Raw genomic sequence first — 20,273 nt, forward strand, 5'->3', positions numbered from 1 at the left:
CTAACTTGGACTCAAGGCTTAGACTCTGTTCAAGTTCTTTACAAGAAACTAGAACTCAAAAAAAAAAAAAAATAAAAATAAATGTAACAAATGTTATGAATGTAACTGGGGGAAAATATTAAATAAAAATAATTGACAAAGAAATTAAAGCTATTTCTAGCCATATATAAAAATATTCTATATCACTATTAATTAGAGAAATGCAAATTAAGACAACTTTGAGGTATCACTTTATACTTCTCAGATTGGCTAAAATGACAGGAAAAGATAAATGTTGAAGGGGATGTAGGAAAACTGAAACACCAATCTAATTGCTGGAGCTGTGAACTGATCCAACCATACCGGAGAGCAATTTGAATTTATGCCCACAGGGCTATTAAACTCTGCGTACCCTTCGATCCAACAGTGTTTCTACTGGCTCTATATCCCAAAGAAATCTTAAAAGTTTGTGGCTGCTCTTTTTGTAGTGACAAGGAACTAGAAATTGAATTGATGCTCATTAGTTGGGGAATGGTTGAATAAATCAAGGTATATGAATGTAATGGAAAAATATTTTTCTATAAGAAATGGTGAGCAGGTTGATTTTAGAAAGGCCTGGAGAGACTTACATGAACTGATGCTGTGAAGTGAGTAGAACCAAGAGAACATTGTACACAGCAATAAGATGATGTGACGATCAACTGTAATAGTTTGGCTCCTTTCAACAATAAGATGATTCAAGGCAATTTTAATAATTTGGGATGGAAACAGTCATTTGTAACCAGAGAGAGAACTCCGGAGATTGAATGTGGATTAAAGCATAGTATTTTGACCTTTTTGCTTTTTTTTGTCTCATTTTTTGACCTGATTTTTCCTGTGCAACATGAATATGGAAATGTTTAGAAGAATCGCACCTTTAATCTATAGTGCATTGCTTGCTGTCTATGGGAGGAGGTGCTGGGGGAAGGAGGGAGGAAAATTTGGAATCCCAGGTTTTGCAAAGGTGAATGTTGAAAACTTTGCCTGTATTTGGAAAACAAAACAAAACTTTCACTTTTCCCACCGTGCAGGGGACAGACTAGGGGAGAGACTGGAGGTAGGGGTATTTCTGTAACCTTTACTGTCCCTACCCTCTACTATTATTGATAATTCCTCAGAGGTCACAAGTACTAGCTCTTTAATCATCATATCTATGAATTCATTTGCTCAGAGGAATAACTCATCTAAGGGAGAAGATTCTGAACAGATCCACAGGCAGTGGCCTCATATCAAAGAATATTCAATCTGTGTGATCTTGGAGCAACTCAAATCACTTCAACTAACTCCTAATATGAAATATCCAGGTCAGATGATCTCTAACCAATCCAAGGGAAGATACTGCCCTCAAGCCATAGCACCTGCTCTTCTTTCTTGGGTAGGTCCCTACTATGTGGCGTGGCCAGGCTAGAGCATCCACTGGACTGTCACATGGATCACTGAACAGACTGTCCACACTAACTGGCAGCCATCACTTCTACGTGATTTCAGTGCCTCACAATGGTGACCAGCTCTTCCCAAATGGCTCATTATAAAGTCTTCTCTTTGTCAGCTTCAGTCATTTTAACACTTTTAAAACTATGTGCTCAATCTCAATTCCTCTTAACATTCATCTATCTTTGGTCAAAACACATGGCCCAGTTGGGCCCTTAATACTTCATAGTATGAATGCTTGGGGGGTGAGCTATTTCTCTATTTGATTCTTCACCCTATCTCTGAAAGTCCAGCGAGGTAGAGACCTTTCCATGGTTGGTCACACAGTGACAAACTAGAGCTAGACCTGGCCCTCTCCACCATTCAATCATTTTGGTCCCTCTGACGAATGAATGGTCCTGGCTCTTGCAATCCAGAATTCCATCATAACTTACTTTGAAAAGCATCTTTCACCATTTAAAAGAACATGGGTCTATTATTAGTTGAAAATATGAGACAAATTAAGGTCAAATTTTTACTGTCTTGTGTTTTTTTCTACCTACCACCGACCCTCGCTGTGTTTTAAGCTGATTCAATAGAGAAGGTATAAGAAGGCAAAAGTTATTTGCAAAGAGCATGCAAACAACACCCTGTTTCTTAGAGAAGATTGTGCACTGAGATCTGCAATCACCCATCCCCCCACCCTCCAAAAAAAGAGAAACAAACCATTAGTCACTTTTGTCAACCTTTATGTAAATATAAAAAGAACATTTTCAAAGAAGGGAAGAATAAAAAGTAGTGCAACATTGTTTCTAAACCGAGGTGAACATACACTTGAAAATTATAGGAGGCAACATGTCATGTGCCCACTGTGAAGCTGGCAGGCCCACTAGAGACAGAGCGAGAAAGGAGTCCGGGAACCTGACAAGAAGCTTCACTGTTGCTCGATCAGCTAGTTGACAACGATGACTTTAAAAAAGATGTCCTGGCTACTTAGGGAAATAAATCAAGTATTGCTTCTGTTGTATTCCAAGTAAAGCTTTCCCACAGGAGAGAGAAAGGGCCTTCATGTACCTTTAATGGATAAAATGTTACACAAAACTACATCGAGTTCAGGAAATTGTTGATTTCTTTTTTAAAAAATTAAACTGATGCGCCTCAGTGATTCCATAAACTATTTCATTGGTTAAAAGGAAATTCACAAAAATGTGTGCAAACATATTTACATGCAAACATTTTCTTAGAATGAGAAGCTTCTGACTAAATACAATAGGATAAATGGAAGGGAGAAATGAAACACGATATTCGCTTGCTGGAATGATTTTTCTCTGGTTCAGATGTAGCTGTAAGTAGATGTAAGTAGCCTTAGCTCATGAAAAACTAATCTGTTAGCATTAATTTCATTTAACATTAAAACACAAGATGACCAAAAAAAAAAGAGGGAGAACACAGTTAGGTTTCCAGACAAAGATTTAAGAGATATATGAATAATTTAAATTTGTACTAAAATCATATGTTCAATAACTTTAATTATTCACTGGAAAAATAGAGTAAAATTCAAATATTTCTCAATATTCTCAATAAATCTCAGATAAACATCATTGTCACAGTATATATATATATACACATACATCCATGTACACATACGTATACATATGTATGTCCGTACACCACCACACTTTCAAAAAGAGAAATAAAAATCTCAGAATAGAGACTCCAAATTAAGGACTGATCACCCCACTAGAACAGTCCCTCCTTTCTTTTCACATGGATAAATGTGGTACAACCCACCCCAAGTCCCAGAGAACAGATGCCTCTTTTAAAGAAATACACCAATCCTGGCTCATGATAAATTATTTCTAATGTTGTATCACCCACAGGGTGTCAATCTCCTCACTAACCAACCAGACCAGGGGCTCCTGTCTGGTTAGTCCTCAAACTTGCCTATTATTATTACAACCCTTCTGGCAGAGAAACTCTCCCTCTACTCTCCCTAGGCAAATACACGTATCCTCTGAGTTTCACAGTTCCTGAAGATTAACTGAGAGATGTCTCCCAAAGGGGGGTGGTTGCTGCTGTTTTTCCATGCATCAAAAAGAACCAAATACAACCTGACCATGCCCCTTGTGCAGATACTGGAGGTGTTAAATTTCATTAGTACTGGAACAAGGGCCCAGAAATTCTATTTAGCACCCGCCTGAGATGTTATGAAAAATAGCAGGGCTCAGTAGAAGAGAAGCTGCTGCTTTAAAATAAATCTCATTAAAAAAGTGAAATTAAGCTTTTGTTGAATCTCATTTATAAACACATATTAAACATTGAAGTGACAATCCTTTCTACTTGCTAGGATGTACTGAAATGTCACAGCTAGAAAACTTTACACAGCATGCCAAAATATTTATAAAGGCTTTTTTTCCCCATTTCAATAAAATCATAGACAAGCAGAGATTATAAAGATACAAAATACAAAACAACCACATCATTGCACCAGTCAAAATCATCAAAACCCCAGAGGTAGTCAACAGAAGTGGGCCCTGCAGAAGGAAATCTGGTCGTACAAACCGTGCTGATGCTTGCTCACGGGGAGCCCAGCCTGCACCTGACCAAGCAGTTTGCAGTTATGTCCTTGCAATAAACTGGAGAAGCTTCCTGGGACAGTGGCTAAACCAAAGGCCTAAACACATAATACTGTAGACAGAACACCACTCGACATTTTGGAAAGAAAAACTAGCATTAAAAGGCTAAGCACGGCACAGACACCATGTCCAAGGGACGGACACCGAGAGGAGAGCTCTTGGAAGAGCCCTCAGGAGACAAGAGATATTGGGGGGAGGGTTGGGTCTCAATCTGGGGATCACTCATCTCCAGTGGACAGTAATCCACCCAATATTCCACAATCCTCAGCCTGAGACGGAAAGCTCAGTGCCCAGACAAGGACTCACACATCTCCCACAGCAGATGAAAAAATCACATCCTTTAAGGATTATTCAAAACTCGAGGCTGTAGTACATTAACAACTTTTGTTATTGTAAATTGAATACCACAAGGTGGCTCCCTAGGGAATAAGTCAAATTAAATTCATGTGGCTAAATTAGTGTCCCCATTTTAAATGGAGGCAAAATGACTTTCAAGTCAGATCTGAAAACTCCGGAATGTTTAGAAGCAATAAATTATTCTGCGCTGTCAACTGACTTTTAAAAAATGCTCTGATTATATCAGGCTTAAATCTTAGTTTTTAACTTATTTTCCAAGAATAAAATAACTTTTTAAAAGTCAGCTAAATTTCTGATTTCAACATAATTGAGCAGGGTCTAATCCTAGGCATGGTCCCATTTATGATTAATAGCTGCCCAGGGAGATTCTGACCTCTCAGATATCAGAAAATGTTTCTATTTAATCATTTCCATTTACAAAAAAGCTATTGCAACCTTTAATTTTTTTTCCCCCAAATGGGAATCATCTTCTAATAAATACTAAAATTGTCACATCTAACAATAGGAATAGAAATATTAAATTGAGCAAGTATTGGTATTGTTAAAGCAGCATGCCAACCTATCCAAATAAAATTTCTTCAGTTTGGTGTGCTCATTTTCACCTCAGTGATTTTTAACTTGCAGGATAAAAAATAGCTGGATTTTTTTTTCAAATTATACATTTCCAATGATGCCTTGTTAATCAAGTTACCAGACTAACTGAACATCTTGAATTTAAATATATATTGCCAATTTTTAAGTCTAAACACTATGGTCTGAAGACAAATATAATTTTTTGAGATATGTGCTTTCTAATATATTTCAATTCCTCATTTCTGACCATCTAAAAAGATGGACATAACTGCTACAACTGCCTTATAGAAATCAATTTCATTGATTTTTTTTTTTTTTTTTGATAAGCCGATCTTCATCTGTCCAGCACCGGGACTGGCTCTTTAATCCATATGGATTGTGGAAGCTACAAATGGGGTAAGGGCACTTAAAGGTCTGTGTTTCTTTTGGAGTTTAATCGGATGTTGCAGCAGGAACTTTAACAGAGAGATTTCTTCTGGTATTGGTGATGTGGCGTTGCTGTGCGAGGAAGGAGCGCGCGGGAGGGCATGCACCAGCATCCTTGCAGGCGCCATTTCCTCCAGTCAGTCTGGATTCCATCCCCAGCTTCTGGAAAGCGAGGCTCTAAAGAAGAGAAAACACATCGAAAGCATTCACTGAAAATGGCAGCTGTCAAGGTGAGGGCAGCCATGAGAAGCCATTAGGAGTGCCCCGGAAGAGCTGGCCCACCTGCTGGGTGACAGTGATTTCCAGAGCCCCCCAGCAGGCGGCTAGTGATAAGATATGGTCCCTCTGGCATCCATTCTACCAACAGCATCTAGTCATGGATGTACCAGCATTCTTGTGCCCGAAGCTGAAGATAACTCTCCCCCTATTCCACCCCCACCTCTTATCAAGGCTCAGACACTGCTGTTTTCATGTTTCCTGAAGATTCTCAGTGACTTCCCCCTTATTTGATCCCAAAGATGTCTAAAGAGCAGAACATGTCTTTTGCGCTGAATTCCCAGCACTTGGCACAGTATCCTGCACAAAAAAGGCACTTAATTAACCAAAGACATCCTCTCTCCCAATATCCACATGTTAATCCTCCTACTGCTTCTGGAGGTCAAAGAAAACCAGGGAGCTCACTCTCAGCCCAAGAGCCTTTCCACCAGTTGTGTCACTGTTACCATGGATGCCTCCCACCAGAAGGATCTCCCTTCCTCAGAAACATTTCTTAAGTCATGATTTCCCAAACCTCCTTCCCTCCTGGGCTAAGCCCCTGCCCAAAGTATTTCAGGGTCTCCTCCTTTGGGTTCCCTGGCCACAATGACACACATTCTTCCAAAATTAAAGGAGAATGATGGCAGTAGCTTCTTCCCTATCCCCAAGTCTTGAAAAGAGCGGACATTTCCCTACAAGGATCCAAACACATCTACTTGTCGCTGAGAATCAGATCCAGAACAGATGTCTTCCTAATTGGTACTTCTTTGAAGAATGCAATTATTATTAAGACAAATGGCCAAAGGAAGTGAACAAACAATTCTCAAAAGAATAACCACGTGAAAAAATGCTCAGATCACTACTAAGAGGAGAAATACAACTGGGCAAAGATGACAGAGCACGGCAATAGTCAACATCAGAGAGACTGTAGGAAGAGGAGTCTGCTTGTGCACTGGTGGTACCGATGGGAGGCAATGCAACCTGCTCTGGAAATTAATTTGTGTTGTACAAATAATGTGACTTTTAACCTAGAGATTTCAGTACTGAGCTCATACTGCAAGGAAGCTATTGATAAGAGGCAAGTCCTCCTATATAATTGAATACATACTAAAAGCCTTTTTTTTCATAGCAAAACACTGAAAAAAACAAGAGTAGATGTCCGATGAATTAAAGAATGTGATTTATGACCATGATGATTAATGTAACAAAAACAGCAAAGTGTGGAAAGCACAATGTGAACTGAGAGAAAGCAAAGTCAGCAAAACTAAGAAATACACAATGACTACAACATAAAATGAAAAGTACCACCACCACACACTTAACACCAAGTGAATACTGACAATTTAGAAAAGGCTGAGATGAGCTGGAAGGAAGAGCAAAGAGCTGTGAGAAGATCCCCACATTACCCCTCTGCAGAAGCAAGAGGTTATTTTTCACACTTTTCCAACATGGAACAGGAAAGGAATACTAAATGGAAATTTTGACAATGTAAAAAATAAAAATTCAATAAAATTATATTTAAAAACAGAATTGAGGCAAAAATTTTAAAAATGATAAGCTTATCAGGTCATATTTAATTTGTCCTTTCCTCCAGCAGTTAGCTGAGAGTCCTGTATATAAGAAACACCAGGAGAGTAGCAATATGGTGAGAAGTGGAGAGGACTTGTGATCCATCACTTAAAAGGACCTTTCACCCTTTCTGAAAATATCATTTCAGTCTTAAAACAGATTGAAGCTCACACCTCCATTTCTGGTTTCAATCAGTATGAATGCCTGACATATTATGAGAATAATAATTACCTTAATGTCATGAATAATGATTACAAGGAATAAAGTATTAAAAATTGTAAGGTTCCTTTATTTCTATTTACTTTTCTTCTTCTAAGTCTAAACAGCAAAAATATAAATTTAACAGAAAAAATAAAACTAGCTTCAAAATAAACTATCTAAATTTAAAAAGACAACTATGAATTTTTATCCCAAAGATTTTTTTTAAAGCTACCCTGTTCATACTTTCATGATCTATAATCTCTTTATTCTGATGTCTCTTTGTGATAGGAGGCAGCTCTCCTGATGATGTGTGTTTATCAAAGGGGCCCATGGGCTGCCCACTGATTTTCCTCCCTTCTAATTACATAATGGTTCATCTTTTTTTCTTCCCACAAATCCTGGTGACAACACCCTTGAACAAAGTCGCATTTTTCCTCTTACATATCAAGCACATCTCCATTTCCATTTAGAAGATCCTCAATTTTAATTGAGAAAATGCCATTTCAAGACTTGCAACCATAGAGCATAGAGAAGAATGTGAGCTTTTCCAGCATAACTTCCCACATTACATCTAGAAATGTGCATCTCATTCTGCTTATTAAGGCTATTGTCTCTTAACAGAAACTGGAAAGTGGTTTCTCCATCAGCCCATTGAATGATGCTATAAAGGTTTTTCCTATTTCATTTTTTTTTCAAGGGATACACTAGGGATCATCCTGTGGCACAACTTTCCCTGAGCAATCCTTTTGTTATATAATATGGGCTTTTGTGACACACAATCAATTGACACATATGCCGAGCCGTATGCTGCTATAAGCCACCTAGGCTAAGACCCATCGTCAAAGGGACATGGACCATCAAGTCTTTGTTCATGACCTCATGGACAGGGCTCTGCAGTGTTTGGGGGTTGGAAGTTAGACAATCAAGATCACCTCCAACCATAATCTCCAAAGGACACTCCTCATCCATCGGTAATCATAACAATTTTTAACTCCTTTGTTGGACCATTTTGAGCACTACTTGATATCAGAGGGTTTGTTCTCTCTCATGGAATCCTGTATGACTTGGACACGTGAGGAGTCAGTCACAGAGCAGAGCCTCTTCTGTGAGTGTGTGTTCGCTGCCCTGAATCAAACAATAACTTGGGAATTCTTACTCTTGACTTTGCCACCTTTCAGTTGAGGGTGTGATTGCTGTAGGAGACGAGCAGTGAAAATGCACCTATTTCCAGACTTTTATCAAAATGCCCTCAATATGTCACGAGACTTTGTCCAAATTTCATAATTCGGGGGCCTAATTAAGGAAGCCCTTTCAGCACACATCTACCCTCAACATTTTGGAGGAGCGCAAAGGCTCGGCGTGTCTGCATTCTTCGGTGTAACTTCTACTTCTTCATGTAGCACATATGGAAAAGCGACATCATATCCTGATGTTATGGCTCCACTGTCATCAATGATGACGAACATATGTGGGGAAAGTCACGATGGAGACGTTCCATTTCAGATCTCTCTACCTCTTGTCCACTGCCCAATGTTACCATGTCACCTGTAAACACTCTTTAGACTCATCTCTAAGATCCCTCGCATAAAACAAAGAGCTGATATGGAGAATGCCCCCTTCACCCTCCTAGGCTCCCAAAGCGCTTTCTGCCCTGAGGTTTACCAACCTCATATTACCTTCTGGCAGGTACCAGTATATCCCATCCCAGTGCACCCCATGTATATCCCATCTCAGTACACTCCAGGGCTGCTCCTGTCCCACAGTTTTACAAGGACACCTCACCCACTCTTTGCCTCCAACCTTCACTCCTGCCTCATTCTGTCATGCTTCTGTGTTGGTCCCAGTATATCCCATCCCACTTTAGCTAAACCCCAAGACTCTTTATAAGCACATAGAGGACAGAGAGTTATTTGACCTTTCGTCTCTCTAGCCACAGATTTAACAAACATAAGCAGTCACTGAATAAACATTTGCTGAATTGAAATTAGTGACAAAACAAGTGAATTTTTAGAACCATGAAGTTGTTTCTGATCAATTTTTTAAAAAAAATATTAATGGAGTTGCTTAACATTTTTCTCTCTATAATCAATTAAAACAGTGAGATTTCAACCCACCTTATTATACCAGGCAGACACAATGAGTTTCTCTTCATAATCACGGAATTTTGCTACCTTACATTCACTCTGGGAAAAGATGCAAGAAATATTAGAAAAATCAAACTGTTCCAGGTATTAAACAGAATAAGCTACTTCTACTAAACATTTTAATAAAGTTCTTTCCTGAGGATAAAAGATAAGCCTGAAATTGCATATAAAATTGCAAAGCTTAAACATGACCAAATGCCTTTTACAAAAGCCTTGGAACACAAGTAAACTGGGGGCAGAATGGAAAGAGCATCGCACTGAGTTCAAATCCAGCCTCAGGTACTTAAATCATTGTGTAGGCAAGTCACTTGACTTCTGTATGCCTCAGTTTCCTCATCTGAAAAATGGGGATAATAATAGTACTTCGCTCCCAAAGGACAGGTGAAATCCTCTTTGTAAAGTGCTTAGCACAGTATCAGGAACACAGTAGATAAATATAAATGCTTATTCCCTATGTTATGAAATCACAATAAACTCATTATAATGATCCTGGAAACACAGATCGATATGGATCTTTCCCTTCTTTGTAGGGAATCAGACAGCAGGATATGACACAGTTGTCACGCTTAACTGATAGGTTGATTGAGATTGTGAGACTGGGTTTTTTTCTTTATTTTAAGGCAGAGCCTCTGAAAAGGGGAAAGGGAAGAACTTACTGGGAAGTACTAAGTGATATAAAAACAAAACATCAGTAATTTTTTTTTAAACTTCTTACCCAAGTACCAAAGCCAATTAATAATCATCTATGGTTTTTTTTTAATGTAATAAACAGAACTGGACATATTTTGTAAACTCACCCACGTACCTATGTACAAAGAAGGTATGTGTATATATCATTTTTCAAAAATAAAGTGATGTGAGATTTCAAGTAAATCTAGAACAAACACTAATCCTGAAATCATACTGATCTCTGGTTTCCCTCAGATTCCCCTCCCACCAGAACCTTCTTCCCATAATTAGTTCTGATTTTCTGTATGAGTTGACACATGTACACAACAAAATGTAAACCACTTGAAAGCAGGGATCATTTTATCTTTGTATCCCAAAGCCTATCACATGCTGGCCCATAGCATGTGCTTTACTTTTTTAATATACTCATTCAAATAAATCAAAAGATTTTATTCGTTGTTTGTTTAAATCTGATTTGTGATTTCATCAGAAAAAAGGAGCTCAAAACACTAGCAGTCAAAGGTTATATTTAAAGTCAACATCCAAAAGGACTGTTTAGAGGGTCAACATTGACATTGCACTACTGTTATCTATATCAGGGGGCTTGGGAAGGTGCCTCATGAGGAGCTCAGTGGGAGCCAGGGAAGTTCCAGGGTTCTTAGACCGAGTGATACCATACATGGCAGAGAGTACCAAGTGAGAGTCTAAAGCTCTGAATGGGAGTCTCAAGTTTTGTTGTATAAGCTTAAGATATATCTTTTTTTATTTCACTTTTTCTCATCTGTGAAAGAGGAACAAGAATTCCTACTATGAGCAAATTAAAGTGCTCTGTAATTGTCATCCTTGGCTGTCTTGGGCAGCAGCAAGGCAACTCCACGCGTTCATCTTGGCTGGAAAAGTGAGATTGGGCTAAAAAACTGTTCCCTGGGAGGTCTACACAAAGGCCTGGGTCAGAAGACCCAATCCATAGCCATCCCAATTTACTAAGAGATCAAGTATGTTTTTAGAAATACTTTTGCTTAATTCAAACATGAACCAACCAGGAGTGACTGGTGGAGGTACTGGGTGGGAAAGGGGCCTGGAGATTGGGGCCCTTATTAACTGGGTCATCAGGGCTAGGGGTTTTTGCTCCAAAACACCTAGATAAAACACTTCCCAGAATCCAAGCCCAGGGTCTGGGAGCTAAAAAAGACTAAATGGAGCCTGAGTGAAAATGAAAAATATACCTCCAATATCTCAATCCTTCTGTCTTTCTCTGCCAGGTGCTTTCTCAGTAGCATTATTTCAGCTGATGCTGGATTTAATTTGGGATCCAAGGTTCTAATTACCTGTTCAGAGAAAATAAATACTGCATATCAAGATTTAAATAAGATAGAATTGAACAAAAACACAATAGAAACAAGGTGAGGTATCAGGGAATTTGGGGTTCCTGAGGAATACAAACCCACAGTAAAACTGTCTAAGTGGGGGGGGGGGGGAAGATCGAGGTCTTTGTAAATGGATCCCACCAATGGATAGCTCTAGAACTGGAGTCCAGAAGACCCAAAGTCAAATGTAACCTCAACCACTTCTCAGCTGGGTGTGCTTTCTCAACTGTGAAATGGGGATCACATTTCTTGGCACAGAGTTTGGCATAAGGCAGGATGATTTAGTAGCTGAATGGTCAATACTTCCCTAGCGAGGAATGTAACCCTCTGTTCTCAGAGCACTTCTCCAGCCCCATGAACCTGGCATAGCTGACCGTGAGCAGGAGTCCAGGCCTGGCCACAGAGTTCCCATCTTTCTAAGGGTTGGCTCAGGGAGAGAGAACAGGGAGTGAGGATAGAGCAAACACCCACCCAGAACCAGACTTGGTGCCTTTACCAACGGTCTATTGTTCTTCAACAGTAATGAAGTCTGCAAAGCAGTGTGCCCACAGCAGGAAGGCAAAATGCCAATGCCCTTGCCCTGTGCCCCTGGGCACTTCCAAATTGGGAGGTTCCCACCACTTCAGCCCCCCTCCTCTTTTCTCTTCTCTACCTGCTAGAAACCCTGCCATTGTTTAAGGCCCACCCCGCCAAGCAGCCAATGCCCCCTGCCCCCATCTCCCAGTGAGTAGAGGATCCTGAGCATGACCACACCCTAGCAGCCCAACTCCCATCTAGAGCTTCATTCATGGGGCTCCCCAGAGGGATGGTCTGACTTGGGCTAGTTACTGCCTCCCCATCCCCCTCTTTGGGCTGTCAGCTCTTTTCAAGCACAGACCACATGCCACATCCCTGCAGCCATCACAACTCAGAGCATTTTCTTCATGAAAACAGGGTGAGCAGACGTCCCAATGCATCAGTACTCTGGGCCATCCATGCTGAAGAGATGTCGGGGGCCTCATTTCCCATTGAGGAGAGAAACAGTGTCCACCAGCCGGAGCAGCAGTGAGGGTGACATGAAAACGCAGCCGTATGGGGCTTGGTAAATTTAAAAACACCCCATATGTGCTGGTCAGTGCTGTGGTCATTATGTTGGACACTGCACTCTGCAGAGGCTGGTTACAGCACTACATACACACTGACTATTATTTTTTAAAGCAGTACACATGGGTTGCTGGCTAGTATTAACATCTCCATGACTAGCTGCAACTTCCTGTTAAATGAACATTACATTTTCCTCCCCTTCCGTTAAGTGAGAGGGTGATTGCTGAGCACACCTGGGGAAGCTCCTGCAGGGTCCCTTGGATGCCAAGTCTGCCAGGGACACTCTTGCTCTAATCGTCCGCAGTACTTTTTTCAGGGGTAAATAAGCCTAAAGAAATGAGCCAATTGTTGGTTGGGCACTAGAAATAGCATCCTCACTGCCTAGATCTGGCTCTGCCCAGGACATCCAAGAGCTAGGAGAAAGTGGAAACATTATGCTGTGCATCTGCTGTATTTGTCTGCTGAGGCTACTGAAATCTCCAAGTCCATAATTTATCAGGGATCAACCACTAGAGAAAGGGGCAAAGGGAAGGAAACAATATGGCATCCTAAAGCTGAATCCTGAGTTCTTTATTGTGTTTAATAATTAAGAAACCTCCTATTATATTCTTTAAGAGTCTTGATCCAGAAAGAACAATGATGATTAAATGCAAAGAAGTGACAAGTGTAGAGGGCTGGAACTCTGAGAGAAGTATACTTGAAACAAGGATACTTAGACCAAGGTGTTAACTTGGTGGAAGTGAAGAGATGATGCTTCTTTAATATACACAGACATGCTCAGTATGCAGTAATTGTAATAGGATAATGATGTAATTGTCATAGGGTATTTAAGGGCTGAGAGAACTAGGGACACAGTCAGTCAGAGTGAACAGATTGAAAGAGTATGAAGGAGACAATAAAGACTTTGGACTCTATTCCTAACCATCCTCGTGGTGACTATCCTGCTGAGACCAAGGCCTGTCCGGAGGACCTCCAGAAAGCTAGCCCGGACATTACAGACAAATTATTACAACAAAAGTATATCGAGGCTCTGCAGGCATTTCAATAATACTGAAGAGTTTTAAAGGATCTGGCTATAGTGAAAGCCTGTGTCAACATACTCGCTGTCTGAGCAATCTGTGGCTGCTTTTTAAGTAATGACATAATTTTAAATAATGAAAAGATTACATACACTGAAGTAACCTTTGACAGTCTATGAGAACATGTAGATGAAAACAAGTTATTTTTGCAAGCTTTTGCAAAAAGCTATTAAGTTTTAGTTGAAAGGGCAATGTCTCCTGTTTCTCCTATCAATTGACATTATTAAAAACACATGTTACTGTTTGTAAACTGTCCATAAAAAAGATAGGAAAATTTTACAGCATGTTTCTCAGACATACAAAGAACTGAGCCAAATTTATAAAAATAAGAGTCATTGCCAGATTGATAAATGGTCAAAGAATACGAATGGATGAATTTTAGATGAAGTAACCAAAGCTATCTAAAGTCATATGAAAAACCACCATTAAGAGAAATGTAAATTAAAATAATGCTGAGGCATCACCCCACACCTAATAAATTGACTAATATGACAGTAAAGGAAAATGACAGATGTTGGAGGGAATGTGGAAAACAGATACTGATGAACTGTTGGCGAAGCTGTGAACTGATCTAACTATTTTGGAAAACAATTTGCAACCATACCAAAGTCCTATTAAAAAACTATTCAATATCACTGACCAAGCAAAATCACGAGTAAATCTGTATTTTGATATAAAAAATAAAAATATGTAAAAAAAAATGTAACAGCTCTTTTAGTGATGGCAAATTATTGGAAATTGAGGGGATATCCATCAATTGGGAAATGGCTGACAAGTTGTTGTATATGATTGTGATGAAATACTATTGTGTTATAAGAAATGATGAGCAGAATATTCTCAGAAAAACCTAGAAAAATTTACATGAATTGATTCAAAGTGAAGTGAGAAGAACCAGGATACTATACATAGTGAAACAACAATATTCTATGATAATCCACTCTGAATGACTTACTTTTAGCAAAACAATGATCTAAGATAATTTGGAAGGACTTATAAAAACACTAAAAACCTCCTGAGAAAGAACAATGGAATCTGAATATATACTTGGGCTTTTTGCCCGGTTTTTTTTTTACATGACCAATATGAAAGGGTTTTGCATGACTGCACAAACATAACCTATATTAAGCTGCCTGCCTTGCCTTCTCAGTGAGAGAAGGGAGAGAGAATTTGGAACTCAAAAAAATTTTAAAGCAAACATTAAAAATTGTTTTTACATGTAATTAGAAAAAATAAAACTAAGTTTTTTAAATGAAAAAATAAAAATAAAACCCAGTCTGCAGACTGATAAATGCTCTGATAAAGAAACAAAGGCAATAATGATTGGGTGACTGCCAATGGACTTACATTTCTGGCTTTCTCTAGGTACATTTTATATCTCTCTTCCATCGCTTTCATATCTTCATCTTTCTTCTGTAGGGCAGCTTCGAGTTCATTTATCTTTTGTACTATTAATAGAAATGAACAAAAATATGACGATTTCAAATTTCATTCATGGTATTCCAGTACTTGGACAGAAAAAAAAAAACGAATAGATTTGACATTTTATTTATCTTCTGAAAGACTGGAACAGAGGGAAAAAAAAAAGTTTAGAACTGTTTTTTTTTTTTTTAATTTCATCTTTGGCTTTCTTCTTTAATCTATTTCCCTTAATGGGTAACTAGTCATTTAGAAGAGACAGTGTTATGATTTGCTGCTCAATACCAAGAGTTGAGGAGGATACCTTGGATCTTATAGAACTGAAAAACTTTTGCATGAACAAAATCAATGCAGTTCAGATAAAGAAAATAATGCAGATAAGGGAAAAAATTAATCAGGGTAAAAAATTGTGAAATCCAATCTCTATGATTAGGGTCTGCATTCCCTATCAATGCTAACTGTAACAAAAATGTATAAGATGAAAAGCCTTTTTCTCATAGAGAAGTAATCTAAGAAAAGGAACAAATAGCTCTCTCAAAGATCACAAGTGAAAAACAAGTACAGGAAAGCCTGTTTCAAATCAAGAACAAGCAAAAATGACATCCAAATAATAATGAGGTTTAACCTCCCCTGGGACACAGACCAGGATGAAAAAGGATGGGTTGGGATGGGCTGTGGAAAGTCAGGGCCACAGACACAGGATGGGACTCTATGCATGGACAAGGACAGCAGGCCACGGCCAGAGCATGTGGCTGTGTGTGTAGTCAGACCACAGACATAGCCATGGGGCTATGCGAGCAGATGATGTCTGGCCAGGCCACAGAATGAGGGTGGGATATGTAGACTGGCCTGATTCTACCTAGGACTTAACTGTCTATCTTGAGCCAGAGACATCTCCCTGTCAAGGTCAGGCTCACAATACAATATACCAAAATATTCAGAGCAGTTCTCTCTACTATAGTTAAGAATTGGGAGCAATGGAGATGTCCAAGTGATTGTGCAATGGCCAAATGATAGGGATGCACGGGGTTATTGCAGTCACCTAAGAAACAATGAATAGTAAGAACTTAGGGACACTTGGGGAGGGATTGATGCCGAACTAAGGAAAACTAGGAAATGAATTCTGTGACTAAAAAGGGAAAGAACAAAAAAATGAAATAAAACACTGGAATTATAACATGTAAATCTTGATCTTGAAGAAAAGTTGAGGAAAAATGCCTTCCACATTCTGTGCAGACGTTGGGGATGGGCACAGTTACAGAACACTGTGTATCTATGATTAGTTACAGCCAACTTCTTGGTCAGCCTGTGGAATTGCTTTTTCTTCTCTTTAAATATATATAAATTAGAGGAACATAGGATAGTTTATCTCTCAGACTTGTGGAAGAGGAAGAAATTTATGACTAAAGATGAACTAGAGATCATTACTGATCACAAAATAGAAAATTTTGATTACATCAAATTAAAAAGCCTTTGTACAAACAAAACTAATTCAAACAAGATTAGAAGGGAAACAACAAACTGGGAAAACATCTTCAGTTAAAGGTTCTGGTAAAGGCCTCATTTCCAAAATATATAGAGAACTGACTCTAATTTATAAGAAATCAAGCCATTCTCCAATTGATAAATTCAAGGATATGAACAATTTTCAGATGATGAAATTGAAACTATTACCACTCACATGAAAGAGTGTTCCTAATCACTATTGATCAGAGAAATGCAAATTAAGACAACTCTAAGATACCACTACACACCTGTCAGATTGGCTAAGATGACAGGAAAAAAATAATGATGAATGTTGGAGGGGATGCGGGAAAACTGGGACACTAATGCATTGTTGGTGGAGTTGTGAACGAATCCAACTATTCTGGAGAGCAATCAGGAATTATGCCCCAAAAAATTATCAAACTGTGTATACCCTTTGATCCAGCAGTGTTTCTACTGGGCTTATACCCCAAAGAGATACTAAAGAAGGGAAAGGGACCTGTATGTGCCAAAATGTTTGTGGCAGCCCTGTTTGTAATGGCTAGAAGCTGGAAAGTGAATGGATGCCCATCAATTGGAGAATGGCTGGGTAAATTGTGGTATATGAATGTTATGGAATATTATTGTTCTGTAAGAAATGACCAGCAGGATAAATACAGAGAGGCTTGGAGAGACTTACATGAAGTGATGCTGAGTGAAATGAGCAGAACCAGGAGACCATTATATATTTCAACAACGATACACTGTATGAGGATGTATTGATGGAAGTGGATTTCTTTGACAAAGAGACCTAACTCAGTTTCAAAATTGATCAATGATGGACAGAAGCAGCTACACCCAAACAAAGAACACTGGGAAATGTATGTAATCTGCTTGCATTTTTGTTTTTTCTTCCTGGGTTATTTCTACCTTCTGTATCTAAGATATACTGTGACATATCTAACATGTATAGGACTGCTTGCCATCTGGGGGAGGGAGTAAAGGGAAGGAGGGGAAAAATCAGAACAGAAGTGAGTGTAAGGGATAATGTTGTAAAAAATTACCCTGGCATGAGTTCTGTCAATAAAAAAGTTATTTTAAAAAATTATACTGAATACAGGAGCAAACTTAGAAATGGAAGCAATATAAAAAACAAAAGATGTTAATAAAAATAAAACTTATTTTTCTCGATTCAGCAACTTTACTAAAGTGCACATAAGGACAGAAAAACCCAAGATTTTTATATTGAAAACAGAACTTTTTGTAGTAGCAAACTCCACCACCACCACAACAACAAGCAGCCCAGGAATGGTAGCTGCCCATGCAATATTGTGCTGCTTTGGGAATTTAAAACAATGAAGAATTCAGAAAAGGGTGGGGAGCCTTCTGTAACATGAGGCCAAGTAAAGAAAATAAAACCCTGAACAGAGCCCAACCTGGGAGAACTCAGCCACACCATTTAATGCAAAGGCCAAGATGATTTCCAGGGAACAGACAACAAAGAAAGCCCCTGGGATGGGGCCTGGAGGCCTCTGGACAGGGGCTGAAAACAGGTAAGGTCTTTTGATGAGGTTGGTTTGATTCACTTATTTTCTTTGTTTCAGGGGAGGATACCCTGAAGTACTAGGGGGATGGCAGGGGACAAGGAAGCCGTCAAAGCAGGAAATAAAATAACTATTGAGTGAAAAATAAAAGATATCAACAATTCTTAAAAAAAAAAAAAAAAAAGTAATCTGACAGAAGTTTTGAACTCTTTAATTAAAAAAAAAAAAAAAAAAAAACCAGGAGATCAGAGGAATAGCTAAAATGTTCTAAGTGAATCAGCACCTCTTCCCCAGGAGCCAAAAGAAACAGTGTCTCAATAATACGGCAGATTCTTCCTCCTTCATGTTCATCTAAGAATGTGTGTCTGTGTGGGGGAGGGTTGAGATGGGGAGGGGAGTGAGAAGAGATGAGTCCAACATCCCACCCAAAACTCGGTATTGCTACCCCTGGTTCTTTACCATTTTGAGTCACATCAGGCTGGAGATCTTCAATAAGTTCTTGCTTCTTCTGTAATTCTTCATGGACCTCAGTTAGCTTTTCCCTAAAGAATTCAAAAGATGTGTTTTACTGTAGGTCAAAGGATTCTGGCAAATTCATTAGGATCAAGTCACATTTCCCCTCCTGGAGTTCTAGGATGTTGTAGAGTATCTCTCCCTCCTCCTCTTCCCTCCCACTCTTGCCTTCCCACAATGCCTGAAGCCTGGAGCTGTGCTGTGTAAAAAAGGATATTTAATAAGCCGGACTAGAAGCACCAGGGGTACTCAAGAAAAGAAGCATTTTCTTCTTTCTTGAGAGAGGAAAGTCCAATGCATTTTTTTAAATCATCTCACGCAGAGTTCCCAGTTCTGCATTTGACAATCAGATCTGCTCCTTCAGCTTCAGTGAGCCTATTTAAGAATGGCTGGCAGGCCAGACCTGTCCAAATGGGAACTAGCTCCAAATCAATGCTTCTTGTCAGAAATTTGGCCATATTAAGAGAAGACTTTAAAATGCCAACAAAAGAAATGAATGGACTGTGAAAATGTTAATAAAACATGGTATTTTTTTTTCTAATTTCATTCCTGGGATCCTGGCAGGAGGCTCAGCATTTTTGTGGATAAAGGGGTTTCATACTATGATTTGCAAAAGCTATTTGCATCTTGATAGTTTTAACAGAAGTGATCACTTATTTTCATAATGTAAGAGGTATTTAAGGTCAGAGTACTAGCTTTTGCAAACAGAATCAAAAAGTTATAAACTTTACAAGCACGTATCCTTTCTTGTTACAGGAAATGCAACACTGATCAGTTTGACTTACATATGTGCTTCCAGCTGCTGCTTTAATTTGCTGGACTACAAGATAAAACACAAAGGACTATTAGAAGATGGCCCAGCCAAACAGACACACTAAATACAAATCAGATTTCTTATGTGCTTACTGCTATTTAATGAAAATCCCATTTACAAAGACTTGGAGTTATACCCCATACTTGTGGCTAAAATCACAAAATTAAACTTTTGGTAGGTTTCTAATCATGATTAATAGTACCTCGGAAAAGAAGAAATGAGGAACAGAAGTGAGGAAGGCAGAAGAAAAGCAAACTCAGGGAAAAAAAATCCATAATAAAAATGAATGTGCTTCATAAAAGGCTGATGCTGTATGTAAAGGCTCACTATGAACTCAACAAAGTACACTACAGAATGTGCTATTACTCAATGGCTTTCAACATTTAATTTTCAATTTTTCAATTAGACAGAAAAGACTCCATTTATTATAATCAGCACCTACTCGGGTGATTTTAAAGAACACGGAACATTTTGCAGGCTTTGGAAAAGGCACAATAGCACAATTCCTGCTCAGCAGGAATGGAAGGCTTATAGCTGGAAATGCCACTGGTACCGAGGGAGTTAAAGGAAAGGCAGAGAGCTACTGAACTCTCTGCAAGAGACTTCACCCCAAAAGGTAAGGCTTAACAACAAATATTTGTATTAGAGAGGTTACAATACCGTATATATGCACATATGAGATGCCGCCACGTATGAGACGTTCTCTATTTTCCAAGCCCCCAGGGGAAAAAAAAG

General features: G+C 38.9%; 1 protein-coding gene across 1 annotated transcript in view; it reads right to left on the reverse strand.

The window, feature by feature from the left end:
* Positions 1-2,160: 2,160 nt before the first annotated feature.
* HOOK1 (hook microtubule tethering protein 1) overlaps positions 2,161-20,273 on the reverse strand; it is a 49,648-nt gene continuing 31,535 nt past the window's right edge. The window contains exons 17-22 of the mRNA XM_051999568.1: positions 19,510-19,544; positions 18,671-18,753; positions 15,132-15,232; positions 11,485-11,586; positions 9,560-9,628; positions 2,161-5,597 (exon numbers count right to left, since the gene is read on the reverse strand). Of these exons, the coding sequence (XP_051855528.1) occupies positions 5,427-5,597; positions 9,560-9,628; positions 11,485-11,586; positions 15,132-15,232; positions 18,671-18,753; positions 19,510-19,544 (561 nt within the window). The 3' untranslated portion in view covers positions 2,161-5,426. The remainder of the gene's footprint in view (positions 5,598-9,559; positions 9,629-11,484; positions 11,587-15,131; positions 15,233-18,670; positions 18,754-19,509; positions 19,545-20,273) is intronic.

The sequence above is a fragment of the Antechinus flavipes genome, chromosome 4, assembly GCF_016432865.1.
Source record: "Antechinus flavipes isolate AdamAnt ecotype Samford, QLD, Australia chromosome 4, AdamAnt_v2, whole genome shotgun sequence".
Classification (NCBI taxonomy): domain Eukaryota; kingdom Metazoa; phylum Chordata; class Mammalia; order Dasyuromorphia; family Dasyuridae; genus Antechinus; species Antechinus flavipes.